The following is a 14,244-nucleotide window of genomic DNA, read 5'->3' as shown; positions in this document are numbered from 1 at the left end:
AAAAGAAAAAAAGAGAGCAAGAAAATCATGACATTCAAATATTAAAATCTGAATTTCTTCTGCCCACTTTTAACAATTCTATAAACTCTAAGGTGTCAGTTCTAGACAGGATTTTACAGATCTCCTAATCCGATTCCTTCATTTTCCAGATAAGCTGACAGATTTGAGAAATATTTTCATTTCCAAGTCACACATGTTCTAAGCTGGTGTCCACATGGCCTTAAGTCACACCATGCACTAGTCACAAAGTAAAGCACAAGACAAATTGGAGGGACATCCTCAGTAAACTACGAGTCTTAAGGACACCAGCCTAGCTCCCAAGGGTGTTACATGCATTTCTAACTCTGCTCCTATTTGCTACTGAAACCTGTCCCATCTTGGCTTCCCACCCACATGCCAAAAACAACCCCTCTCTTCTAGACCCCATTCCTATCATTCAGCACAGATTCTCTCCTCAACATGGCCAGCCCCATCTACACACTGCCTCCTCCCAGGATCCTCATCTGAGCAACACAGAACTTGGTTCCAACTATACTAGGTAGTGTTTTTTAATCTCTTAAAACCTCACTTCCCTCCCTTGTGTCAAAAGAGGGTAATACGAGTATCTTTCTCAAAAGTTAATGTAGAACAGAGAATAAAATGGAATAACCACAGCTAAGAGCTATGGTTCCATTTAAAATGGAACAGGGTGGGGGGCACCTGGGTGGCTCAGTCAGCTGAGCGGGCATCTGACTCTTGATTTGGGCTCAGGTCATGATCTCACTTTCATGAGATGGAGCCACGTGTCAGGCTCCGAGCTGACAGTGTGGAGCTTGCTTGGGATTCATTCTCTCTCTCTCTCTCTCTCTCTCTCTCTCTCTCAAAATAAAGAACTAAAACTTAAAAAAAAAAAAAATGCATCAGGGAGGACAGTGAGGAGGCAGGCCCAGCTCATGCACATATTCTGTCCCAAATTCTCAGAATCCTTTTGCTGAACTCAGCTAAAAGCTAAGGCATCTACTTGTGTTATAATGGACCAAAACGGGCTTTCTCACACTAGCAACCAATCACACATAGATTACTTTAACTGTACTTAAGCCAGCACCAAACACCTTTTCTTCAAAACAATTTATGAACACCTTCTCTTTCCTCTAAAAACTCTAACCTCCTTTGTCTTTTCAGAGTATGTTTTCAACTTTGGTCAAATTCCTGTCTCCCAGATTGCAATCCCTAAGACCCCAGATAGATGCCCATATTTTATTTTGCAGCTTCAGTTTCATCTTTCATTATCTGACGCTACTGTGGAGATTTTTTTTAATATTTTAAATGTTTATTTATTTTTGAGATTGAGACAGAGAGACAGAGTGCAAGCAGGGGAGGGGCAGAGAGAGGGAGACACAGAATCCGAAGCAGGCTCCAGGCTCTGAGCTGTCAGCACGGAGCCTGATGTGGGGCTCAAACTCGTGAACTGTGAGATCATGACCTGAGCCGAAGTCGGCGACTTAACTGACTGCGTCACCCAGGCACCCCAAGATTTTTTTTTAAAGATGCATGTCAACACCTAGAATAAAGTCTGCTACATAAAAATAGCTAAGGTGTTATTATTAGCAGTCAATTTCATTAGAAATTAATATCTCAATTTCCATACCTATGAAATGGGAATTAAAATAATTTCTGCCCAAGTCATAGAGATTTAAAAATAAAAAATGTGCTACAAAGTAAGCAATAAACCTGCAGGAAAAGTTATTGCCAAAACTGCACGAACTGTACCCCAGTGATGTTAATTTAAGATCTGTAATCCTACACATTCAAAGCAGAGCATAAAGATAATCAAGACTGTGTCTCAAACAAATTCTTTTAAGGTTCTGACCAAACCCTAACTTTGTAACAAACTTCATTCCTTTCTTTAAAGAAAAGTAACATTTTTATGTCACAACTATCATTAAAATTATAGAAATAAAAGTTGGTTTGGAATCTGAAGTCATAAAACCAAAAAAAAATCCTAAAATTAAAAAAACAAAATCTTAACCTAAGAACATTGGATGTTTTGATAGAAAAAATAAGCAAAGGATTAGTGCCACCAAAAACCTGTGTAAATGAATGTTTTATTTCAGAGTCAAAACGAGTGTAAGAATTTGGAAGAAAGTCTAGAGAGAAAATAATATCTTGATTTTCGTATTTTCATTTTCATGGAAAAGCACAGGGAATGTTTTGAGGGTTTATTGTGGTCAGGAGAGCCAGAGGGGTGGGAAACTTTGATTCTGCAAAGTCTTCCAGAGAGAAGAAAGCAGAGATCATAGTGTGGACCAGGAGTCCTCAGCAGAGAGATGAAGGGCCGTCTGATAAATCCACACAGAGAGCAGAGGGGACAGCAGCCACCTCACTCCATCTCGGGGATGGCCCCAGGGCGGCAGGGAAAGAACAGTGTGGGATGGGAAGGCAGAGACCCACGCCAAGTCCTTGCTCTGATCATTCCGTCCAAGGTCACTAAATCACTGCTTCAACTGCTAATACCGGGCAGATTAAAAGCAGCTGAGAAGACAAAGCACAATGTGTGTGTGACTAGTTTCAAAACAGCAACATGTTGTCTGATGAGTACTTCATCAGCCGTTGGAAGCCAATGGAAGGTGAAGGGAACCTTCCATTCACTTCACCTGATGGCTGCAGGCCCCATGCAGGTGCCTGGTATTACCTTCCCAAAGGAAGTCAGCCCACCATTTTTCCTGTTTGCAAATGTCCCTCATTTAAAGGGCACCATCTGGGGGCGCCTGGGTGGCGCAGTCGGTTAGGCGTCCGACTTCAGCCAGGTCACGATCTCGCGGTCCGTGAGTTCGAGCCCCGCGTCGGGCTCTGAGCTCTAGGCTGATGGCTCGGAGCCTGGAGCCTGTTTCCGACTCTGTGTCTCCCTCTCTCTCTGCCCCTCCCCCATTCATGCTCTGCCTCTCTCTGTCCCAAAAATAAATAAAAAACGTTGGAAAATAAATAAAGGGCACCATCTGTTTAATACATGCAGCGGCGGGGTGGGCAAAGAAGTCAGAAACACTACAGGTATTCACGTGATCCTAATATATGCTCCATTTTTTGTTTTAAGGGAAGAAAATGTGCATCTTAGAAGCAAGGGAACATGGTAGTAATGATTTTATAGAACCAGAACAGGTATACCATGACTCCCCAACACACAAGTTCTCAGAGTAAAAAAAAAAAATAAAAAATGGGTTATTGTTGCAAACCTTGGCAAAACTATCAGAATACGCAGGTACATAAAATGTAAAATATCTTTGTTCTGCAAAAGGATAAAACTGTAAAACTAAATAGAAGAAAAATCATTACCATCACCACAGCACTGTAATCACACTTCACCTATATATTGATTTTAATTAACCAGAGGGAGATCTCTAGAGAATTTATGCCACAAAAAAAAAAAAAAAAAAATACCTAGAACAATTCAGATAGTGGCAAAATCCCATTTGCTTTAAATTGTGTTTATGGTCCATGTGATTTATCATTTGCTAAACGAATATTTATAATGGTATCTAATTCTTTCCTGGCCCCTGGGATACAACATTGATTCCTGTTAGCACCACCTCATTTCCTGCCAAAATGACTCTTTACCGTTTAAACATAGCCTTGACGCATTAATATAATGGCCTCAGAAGAAACAGAGACGGAGGAAAGGTAACAATGCTTCTTGTGGCATGAAATCATCACAAAATATATACACTAGAGATCTGATGACTACTTTCCAAAACTGTATAAAGGATGATCATTTTAAGTACCTTCCTAAAAAGGAGAAAGGGTCTAAGGTTTGCTCTCAGACAAGTACTATATGCAATTTCAGTGACAAAAAGTTATTATAAATAGTTTGGGTCTATAAGGAAGAACATTTCCCTACAGACAAAAAAGTAGGAAACAGTTAATTAAACATTGTTGGTTGTTTCAAACATCACTTCGCTTCACCAAGACTGTGTATACCTTACTTTACACACTTCAAAAGACTAATATTTTATTCATGAGTCTCAAAGTCAAAAGCCTCAGTCACTTGAAAATGCACAGCAAACCCAATTTATTCAAACACTTAAAAAATTTAATCTGATATTGTGGGGTCATAGAAAAATATTTGGGCTTTGTCCCCTGTTCCTGGCACAAAACTTCTAAAACCTTTGGAATTTCCTGAGTGATAAGGGTAATAGGAGCCTCTTTCATACTAATGAAGGGACTCCTGGCAGGACCCAAGATAGAATCGAGATGGGGACTGGTCGCCAGGAAAGCCAAGCCTTGTTAGAAGCTTGGAACTTTTGGTCTCATCCCTGTTCCCCAGGGAGGGGAGAGGAGCTGGAGATTGAGTTAATCACCAATAGCCAATGATTCCATCGATCAGGCCTATGTAATGAACCCTCTCTAAAAACCCCTAAACAACAAGGTTCCAAGAGCTTCTGACTTGGCGACCACATCCATGTGCTAGGGGGGGTGGCACAATCCAACTCTATGGAGGCAGAGATTCCTATATTCGGGACACTTCCAGACATGACTCTATGTACCTCTCCATCTGGCTGTTCGTTTGTGTCCTTTATAATAAACTGGTAAATTTAAACCCGTGAGTAAAGTGCCTTCCTGGATTCTAAGCCATTCTAGCAAATTATCAAATCTGAGGAGGAGAGCTGTGGGAACACCCAAATTTGCTGCCAAGTTGGATAGAAGTGGGAGTAATGGGGACCCAGTATTTGCGACTGGTGTCAGAAGTGAGTACATCTTGGGGGTGCCTGGGTGGCTCAGTCAGTTAAGCGTCTGACTCTTGATTTGGGCTCTGGTCACAATCCCACAGTTCACAGGATCGAGCCTGGCATTAGGCTCTTCGCTGAGCCTGCTTGGGACTCTCTGCCCCTCCCCAATGTGCCCTTGCACACGTGCATGCACAATAAATAAATAAAGTTAAAAAAAAATAAAAAGAATTGAGGACATCTTACGGCACCTTGCCCTTAAATCTGTGGTGATGGACACAGACTCCAGGTGGTCAGTGTCAGAAGTGAACTGCATCGGAGGGCTCCCACTTGGTGTCAGAGAACTGGGAAACTGGACTGCATCAGAAGGGAAAAGGTATGGTTTGTAAACTGTATTTCCTTCTTTTCTAGTTATATCCCATTCCCGAATAACTGCAGAAAAACTTTCTGTATTAGTTTTGTATGGCTGTTAACAAATCACCGAAGATGGGCTGGCATAAAACAACAGAAATACTGCTCTTGGAGTTCTGGAGTCCAGATGCATAAAATTAAGGCATCAACAGGTCCAAACTTCCATGTTCCTCTTAGCATCTAGTGGCAGTGAGCATTCCTTGGCATTCTTTGGTCTGTGACCTCATAGCGTGTGCACTCTACTCCACCCACGTCCCCACATCACTGTGTCTCTTTTATAAGAACACTTATCACTGGATTTAGGGCCCACCCAGACCATCTAGGATGATCTCCTCATCTCACAATCCTTACCGTAATTACATTTGCGAAGACCCTTTTTCCAAGTAAGATAATTCACACATTCCAGGGATTAGGATACAGCCATATCTTTTTAGAGGCCACCATTCCTCCCACTACACCTCTCACCCCTGTCCTCCTCCTTCCCTCTAAAACCCAAAATTCTCTTTTGAAAAGAAATATATAGGGGCGCCTGGGTGGCTTGGTTGGTTAAGCGTCTGACTTCAGCTCAGGTCATGATCTCACGGTGAGTTCGAGCCCCGCATCGGGCTCTGTGCTGACAGCTCGGAGCCTGGAGCCTGTTTCAGATTCTGTGTCTCCCCCTCTCTCTCTGCCCCTCCCCTGTTCATGCTCTGTCTCTCTCTGTCTCAAAAATAAATAAACGTTAAAAAAAAATTTTTTTTAAAGAAAAGAAATATATAGCAAAATTAAGGTTTGCAGGGGGAAGGATTAAATTTAATGTTACAGTCATACATTCTAGAAACACAGACACAATCTTACTCCTCGTGAATGATAAAGCAAGCCAGCTACAAGACACAACATGGGTTCAGCAGTTTTAGGGAGACGGATGGTCACACCTTGGTTCTTATAGACAGACGTTCCTTCACAATCTAAACAGCCTTACAAATAAAGAGTGAGCTGTACAGTCGGGTACGTTCTCAACATTGTTCAGATTCATACAGTTATTGTCACAAGCTTCCTCCCATGTGCCAAATGCTAATATAAAGAAAAGATCGATCTTTTTTAAAGAAAGGCTACATACATTTTTACATTTCAAAAACTGGCCTATTTAATTAATTAATTAATTTTTAGAGAAAGGTTCTACTTTCTTTTTTTCTTTCATGTGCATCTATTTTGAGATAGAGAGAGATAGTGTGAGCGGGGGAGGGGCAGAGAGAGAGAGAGAGAGAGGGAGGGCAAGAATCCCAAGCAGGCTCCATGCTGTCAGCGCAGAGCCCCACATGATCCAGGAGCTGGATCTCACGAACTGGGAGATCACGACCTGAGCTGAGATCAAGAGTCGGATGCTTAACCGACTAACCCAGACACCAGGACAAACTAGCCTATTAATGCCTTTTTTCACCACCGTTCTATTGCACCGTATAGAATTTATGTTATAAATATGTTCTATGTGTAGAAATGTTACAGATGAAATATTCACAAGTAAATAAACTGCTAAATTACATATTAAATCATACTTCCTTCTTCCAACTGAGTGGTGATCATTTAAACACACGTGCCAAAAAATAAAATTGTGTACATGAAGTATTTCTAAAAAAGCACTAAAGATTTACAAATCACTCTTCTTTCAGCATAAGTGACCAGAAACATAAATGACTATGGTTCTTATGGGAAATAATAAAAAATAGGCAGGAATGTCTTACTCTTTATTTGTTTTATAAAAGGAAAGAAAAGGCCCTCTGAGAACTGTATAAACATAACTACAGAAAAACTAAACAAACTTCTCTTTAATTTTGACAGCTTGTGATGTCTCTTCTGACCCATAATAGTTCTAAAACGATGTCATAGTCTCAGTTTGGCCAAAAGAAGTTGAAAAACAGCTCATAGTTCATCCAAAGCAATGTTATTTTTTCAAGAAGCCAATAAAAGAACTAGATTCGTAAGTCATCTCTTCAATAAGAGAAAAAAATCCAGGTCAATGTGTCCTAGAAATATAAAATTACGTGCATGAATATGGAGGCTCTTACAAAACCTCTCTGTTTGCAGGTTGTCCTTGTTGAGCAGCTCCACATTAGGCAGCTAAAAATTAATAAATAAAGGCTGCCACATAAGTACAGACATAAGGTAAGGGATTGGCATCTCGCTCCTATATCATAATTTAACCATGTCTATATCGAGCGCTAAGTGGCTTATGGCAGAACTGAGTAACTCGCTGAGGTCACCTTTGCAAACCCTGCACGCAACAGCAACATCAGTTCCACGGAGCCGGGACGCGGGAACGTCCTGATGATGTCCAGATTCTGTCGCATGAGTGGTTAAATGCCTGGACAGGAGTACTTCTACATCTCTCCTCATTCACCATCACTTCTCACCGCAACCTCCAGGAGAATACCAGTCACCCGCACCTTCCTACCTTCCCTTTAGAGGCGACAGAATCTTCCAGTGACCCAGGCATTTCTTTGGGTTCATTTTTATTTCTCCGTCCCATGCAGCCCATCCTCAGCCTCGCTGTCCCAGGGGTCTCTGACATCAATGCCTCCAACACTCCAGGCCCTTCTCACTCCCCTGACTCCAGGCAGCAGCTTTAAAGTATGCCCCTGCTGTATGCCCGCTCTTTCCTTCTACACCACTTACCAAAGTCTTTCCCTATATTAATAATAAACAGCGCAGGGAGTGCTTACAATATATGAGACGCTGTTCTAAGGACTTTGCTTACCTTAACTCATTTTACCCTGAGTAAGTTCTATTATTACTCCCTCATTTTATAGTTGAGAAAACTAAGGTACAGTGTAAGTGAGTTGCCCAAGGTCACACAGCTGATAAATGACAAAAGCAGGATTTGAACCGGGGCCCTGTGGCACCAGAGGCCCCCCTCAACTCTGAGGCTTTCCTGCCTTCCTTCCCACTCTTCCTTCCTTCCCAACACCCTATAACCAACGTGAACTACTAAAGCCAGCCAGGCCCGCGGCACATGGGTGGCACAGTCGGTTAAGCGTCCGACTTCAGCCAGGTCACGATCTCGCGGTCCGTGAGTTCGAGCCCCGCGTCGGGCTCTGGGCTGATGGCTCAGAGCCTGGAGCCTGTTTCCGATTCTGTGTCTCCCTCTCTCTCTGCCCCTCCCCTGTTCATGCTCTGTCTCTCTCTGTCCCAAAAATAAATAAACGTTGAAAAAAAAATTAAAAGAAAATGCCACTTATGACATAAGTGACTTCCTGGGTGCTATCAACAAAATTTTATGTTATTCCCCCATACGGTCTGCACTAACGCTAAGCACAGTGGCAACATTTCAGTACTACCGAACCACTGATACATGTACACTAAAGCTGGACCACACAGCTACATCAAAAGAAGAGAATGCAATTATCTGGCTAATTGAGGATGAGGAAAAAACTAATCTAAATAACTGGACTCAAAAGGATTGTATTAACTCCCTGGGTACACTGATAAAAATAGAGCAAATAATTATCAAACTCCTCCTCTTCAGACTAATGTTATATAAAGAGCAGAAGAACCATTACAGAAACTTTCTGATACTAAGCTGCCACGAAGTTATGATCAGACACTTACCAATTAGATATATCTGGTAGAAAAACTACAACTAAAAATTTCAATCAAGTACCATGAGCAGAAAACATCTGAAATAAGTCCTCTGCTGCAAAGAATTTCCACAGCCTTAGCCTGCACTGAAGTAGGCTATTGTAGATATTTGGAACCATCCAGACGTTTTAAGGATTTTCTGGTTTACCTAAAAAGAGACGGTCTGGCTTACATTACAGACTCACTCAGCCATCTATATGTATGAAAATATAAAAGGGAATGGCTGACCTGTTTAGATCATTAGCCTAAATGCAGGGCTACTCTTTTCTCCACTTAAGTTTAAAAATATACATATGCTCAAAGAAAAACAAGGGAACAGAGAATCTGATTGCTGAGAGAGAGAGGTGGGGGTGGGGAGCAAAGAGAAACAATCAGAGCTCCCTGCTTTATAGTAAATGCAGCACTTTTAAAATGGATAATTTAATCCAAATGTTGCCCTACCATTTAGGGTCTAGACTCTAGACTACGCAAGAAACCTAACACAGTTCTAGGTTGGGGAAAATCAAACTCCTACATTGAGACAGTGATCTTACTAGAACATTACGATGGAGAGAGCTCTTGTGCAATCGCAATGGTTCTCATGACCCCATTTGGACCAGCAGCGCAACTCCTCCCCGAAGCCTCCTCTGATTAAACTGTATTAGTCAACATCTCCTGGGCACTTGGATGTTCAACGTGCATTCTATCATACTTTGCTTTGCAAATGTTCTCAAATGGTTCATCTTCCTGCCTAGACTATCAACTTCTCAAGGGCGTGAAAGTTTGATTTCATTCAATTACCTTTTGCTGGTTGCTCAGCCTTTGCCTTAAAGCTCCTAGTAAAGTCCAGCGTTCTGCACGTACAGGTGGACTGTGCAGAAGTTTATGGTTAGAAATCTCCTTAGGAGAAATTACCTAGGGCCTGAGTGATCTAGGGGCTGATTCCTTACGGCTGTTTGATCATTTTACTGCATATCAGTTTCTCCATATACTGGACATACGGAATCAAATTTACACAAGTACACTACTAAATATCAATTTGTCACATTAACCAATTTCTCCAGGCAAAAGCCAAGAAAGGCAGTTGTTCAGATCAGGGAGAGGAGAAACAATTATTGTGTTTTACCTGAATTACTTAGAGAGTAAAACAGGGCTTATAATAAAGATTTTAGGTTTAAGGGTATTATTATTAGGTGTTAATGTATCCTTTGGAAGTAGATTTGCCACATTCTTGTAGAAAAATGCTCAGGGAAAGCCATTTTACCTTCAACATGGTAATATTCCACTACTCTATAATAAATTACAGCTTACATAGTGCTTTCACTCTGTAACTCAGAAAAGTGAAATGAAATACCCATAGCAACGCAACCAGCACAGAACCAAAGTCAAGCTTGAGCCCTAGTCCCCAGTCTCCAAGTTGAGCATCCTTCTCACCTTCTCTCTGTACTTTTATATTATGTATATACGGATGGATGGATGGATTGCTGAAAATCTCAAGGATAGCTATTGACCTGTATGACCCCGGGATATTTCAGAAGTTGTGCATGGTAAGTACCTAGAGGGCAGGGACAACATCTACTTAACGCATTTCATGCCACTTGGGTTCAGGACCACAACTTTGCAACTTGGCCAATAGCGTTTTGGACGCTGATGTCAAAGTTCACAACTGAAAGATATCCGAATACCTTTGCACTGTGGTTTTATTTTTCTTAACCTTACATAGTTCATCCTGATGCATTTCCTTTCTGAAACTCAAGTCCTGCCACCAGCTGACAGAAAATTTCAAAATAACAATGACCAAATGCCAAAGCTGGCCAGCTGGATTCTAGCAAGGAAATGTTTGGGGGAGGACCTTGTGAAAGACGGGGCAGATCCACCAAAGAAGTGATGCAGTAAGTCCTTACTCATCATGTCTTCTCTGTCATGTTTTACGGTCTGCACTCGCTATCTTGTTCTTCCCCGAACGAAAAGTAATTTTTAGCAAAGAGCAAGCCAGAGGAGAGAACAGCATGCTCTTACGTGAACTCTTCTTCATAAACAAAAGAGAAGCTACCCAACCAGAAGACATGCACTTTGCATGTACTGTTCAATAGAACTATACCTCCTTTTATGTAATAAGGGATGTGCACCTAGGGAAAAAAAAGAAAAGGTCAACCAAATATCTGTAAAAAGAATCATGTTTTCCCATTTTCTTACATTACCATTTCCAAATTACCTTATGGTTGTTCTGATGTAGCAACGGTACTCCTCCCTCCTGGCCCCAAATCTGACAAGCAGTTCATTAATAAATAAAAACGCAAATGAACTAACCGACCGTATAGCTCTACTTTAAAGAAAATGTTACAAATCCTTCCTATGATTTTTTTAATGTGGATAATTGTGGACCTTTTTTAAATTTTTATTCAGTTTTTAAGTTTACTTACTTATTTTGAGAAAGAGAAAGTGCATGCTCCAGTGGGGGAGGGGCAGAGAGAGAGGAGGGCAGAGAGAGAGGAAGACAGAGAGAATCCCAAGCAGGCTCTGCACTGATAGAAGCGGGGCTCACACTCCAGAACCGTGAGATCATGACCAGAGCAGAAATCAGGAGTCGGACGCTCAACCAACAGAGCCACCCAGATGCCCTGTTCTTAACCTTGCAGTGGCCTGCATGGGGTCCCGGTGCACATCGGATTGAGAGACACAACGCATCGTGCAGGATGTGGCCTTGACACTGTTCCAGGTTTCCAACCAGAGCATTCTGGCCACTCTCAGGTTAGAATCCTGTTTGTCCTCGTTAGCACAAGGTGCTTCCTAAGGTGCTTACTAACCCGTCTCACTGTTACATGGATGGAAAAGATTTGGTCCCTGGTGGCTCTCTGCATATCCCAAGAACAAGAATTTAATTCAAGATGATAAAGATCACCTGTAACAGATCAACTTTTCAGTGAATCCTTCACCTGGGTTAATTCACAGCTCTGAGACTAGGAGCCCACATATTTTAGCGCCTTGTCCGAAAACGGAATATTCCATGTGAGATTACCCACAAACAGGAGAAAACAAACTTGGCCAGTTAACAGGGCAGCTTTCCACACCTGATCCCACTAAGCAAAACGCCAAAATAAACTTTAAAATAAATAAACAAACAGGGCTCGAATTTTAAACTCCATCTTCCACGGAGGTCTGGGTTAAGGGAAGTGACAGGCCCAAGGTCACCAAGTTATTGACAGGGCGCCCACATCAGCGTGCTAGGAAACACTGCCGCATCAGACTGCTGCTTGCATTTGCCGGTGGGGATAGGATGTGGCATCTGGCTGATCTCAACTGGAGGAGACTAGAAGCTCTTTAACCAGAAGAATTACCAAAACAGGCCAGCACACATTTCTCCAAACAGATCCTGACTCTTTAACTGGGAGACGCTAGCTGGGCTAAATGCGAAGAAGAGTTGAGCTTTGGAATAAGTCACCCGACAAGAAAGCCTGGCTGACAGGGGGGAAATCTCGGGAGCTGTCGCCTGCCTGCCAATCCACAAAATGAAGTGGAGTAAAAGAAGTTTCAATAGATTTTCCAGTGACAACTACATGAAGCGATCACTGCGAATATGCAAGCTTTGTCACACTTTGTCTTAAAGCATCCTTGAAACTGCAGCCTCTCGGAGACATCCTTCGGGCAGCCCGGCCGGTTTTAGGCGTCAGGACAGACTCGGATGAATTTTCGGAGCCCCGTCTGCGGCTCTGCCCGACCCACTCGCACCCCGCCGCCACCAGCACCACCGAGAAAGTCCTGAATTGCTCTGCCGCACTTGCCTGTCGCAGCGCCAGGGGTCCGAGGGGCTGGGGGCGAGGACCGCGAGGCGGCGGGGCGCGGACGGAGCGGCTGCGGACCGCGCGCAGGAGCCCTCTGCCCCCGGAGGGCGCCGGGCTACCCGCTGCAGGGGAGCCCCGCCGCGCGTCCTCCCCGCGCACCCTCCGCAGGACCGCCCCGCAGGCTCTCCGCGTCCCGCCGAGACCGCCCCCGCGCGGGGTGGGGAAATGCCCTGCCTTGGGTCCCTCCGAGAGCGGGCGGCCTGCGCCCCCCCGGCCCGAAAATGGGGACGGGGAGAGAGGGGGGCTGCGCGCCCTGCCTCGCGGGGTCCCCGCCCCGCCCCCTCTCCCCCCACCCCTACCCCGGCCTCTCCCGCACGGGCGGCCCGCCCCGCAGACCTCCCCGCCGCCCCCGAGTCCCCGGCCCGCGCCCCCGCTCACCTCGGCCGGCGCCCGCGCTCGTGGCGGTGGAGTTCCCGCAGCCCATCGCGCCGCTGGCCGGGGAAGCCGCGCTCGGGAGCGGGCGGCCGCGGGTCCTGGGGGCGGAGACGGAGGCGGAGGGCGGTGCGCCCGGAGCCGGAGGCCGGCGGGGGGCGCGCGGGGCGCGCGGGGCGCGCCGGGCCGGGGGGAGGGGGGCAGAGCCGGGTCGCCCCCTCCCGCAGCGGAGCGGTGCGGGCTGGGACGCGGGGGGAGGGGGCGCGCGAGAGGAGCCGGCGCGGCCCGGGGGCGGAAGCCGCCCCGCACCCCTCGCCCCCGCCGCGGTCGGGGTCCCCGCCGGACCCACCCGTCACCTCGGCAACCGCCGCGCCGGCCAATCCTCGGTCTCCTTCGGGCTCCCCGGCCGGGCATTGGTCGTCGTTAAGAGGGGGCGGGAGTTTAAAGTGGGTTTGGGGGGCTAGGGCGAGGCTGGGGGCGTGGCCGGCGCCGGCAGTGGGGTGAGGCTGGAGGCGACCGGAGATGCCCACCCGCCGACCTCCACGCCCTCTTTGCGTTTTCTTCCCCACTTCCCCTCCCTGCTTCAGGATGTGGGTAGGAAAGGAAGTGGCAGAAACAGCTATTTGCATACAGTGGGCGCCCAATAAATGTTACTGACTGAATGATACTCAGATCTGAAGCCAACACCGAAATCCATTTCTGCTGAAACAGAGAGCTAATGCAGCTCTTTGGTAAAGAGCATAAAGTCTTCCCTAGCTTGGTGCTACTAACCTACTCCACTTTAATTGCATTTGCTGCAATGTTGATAGCCCGAAGGACCTCCACTCATTTAATAACAGAATTGAATTTACTTGGCACCTTTCAGCCTAACATTTGGGCAAGTGTGACAGGAGTCAGACTGTCTGATTTACAATCCCTGCTCTGCCCCCTTAATAATTGTGTGGCCTCATCAAAGTTACTTAACCCATTAGTGTATCAGCTGTTCTAAGATGGCAGTAATCACTCGGGTGCGTAACCCGGTGCCCGATCCTAAATAAAGGCCAGCTCTTCTTGTTCTTAAGTCTATTAGAATCGAATACTAATTCCCTGAAGGTAAGGACTATCAGTTTTATCATAGTGTCCTCCTGGCTCGTAGTACAGACACCATAAATGTTTTGTGAGATGAATTCAAGCCAGGAATTAAATCTCCATTTTAAATCCATTTAATATTTATAGAGAACGTAGCCTGTGCCAAGTCCTTAGTTAAAATTAAGTTCCAGTGATACAAACATGTAGGAGACAGTCTAACCAGGCAGACAGATTATAAACAGATTAATTACAATATAAGC

General features: G+C 44.9%; 1 protein-coding gene across 1 annotated transcript in view; it reads right to left on the bottom strand.

Moving 5' to 3' along the window:
- Nucleotides 1-13,545, bottom strand: part of CB4H12orf75 (chromosome B4 C12orf75 homolog) — a 38,630-nt gene extending 25,085 nt beyond the window's left edge. Inside the window, exon 1 of the mRNA XM_023257397.2 lies at nt 12,923-13,545. Coding sequence (XP_023113165.2) covers nt 12,923-13,545 — 623 coding nt within the window. The remainder of the gene's footprint in view (nt 1-12,922) is intronic.
- Between the last annotated feature and the right edge of the window lie 699 nt (nt 13,546-14,244).

The sequence above is a fragment of the Felis catus genome, chromosome B4, assembly GCF_018350175.1.
Source record: "Felis catus isolate Fca126 chromosome B4, F.catus_Fca126_mat1.0, whole genome shotgun sequence".
Lineage (NCBI taxonomy): Eukaryota > Metazoa > Chordata > Mammalia > Carnivora > Felidae > Felis > Felis catus.
The sequence above is the reverse complement of the archived record's forward strand: the minus strand, read 5'-3'. Positions and strand labels throughout refer to the sequence as shown.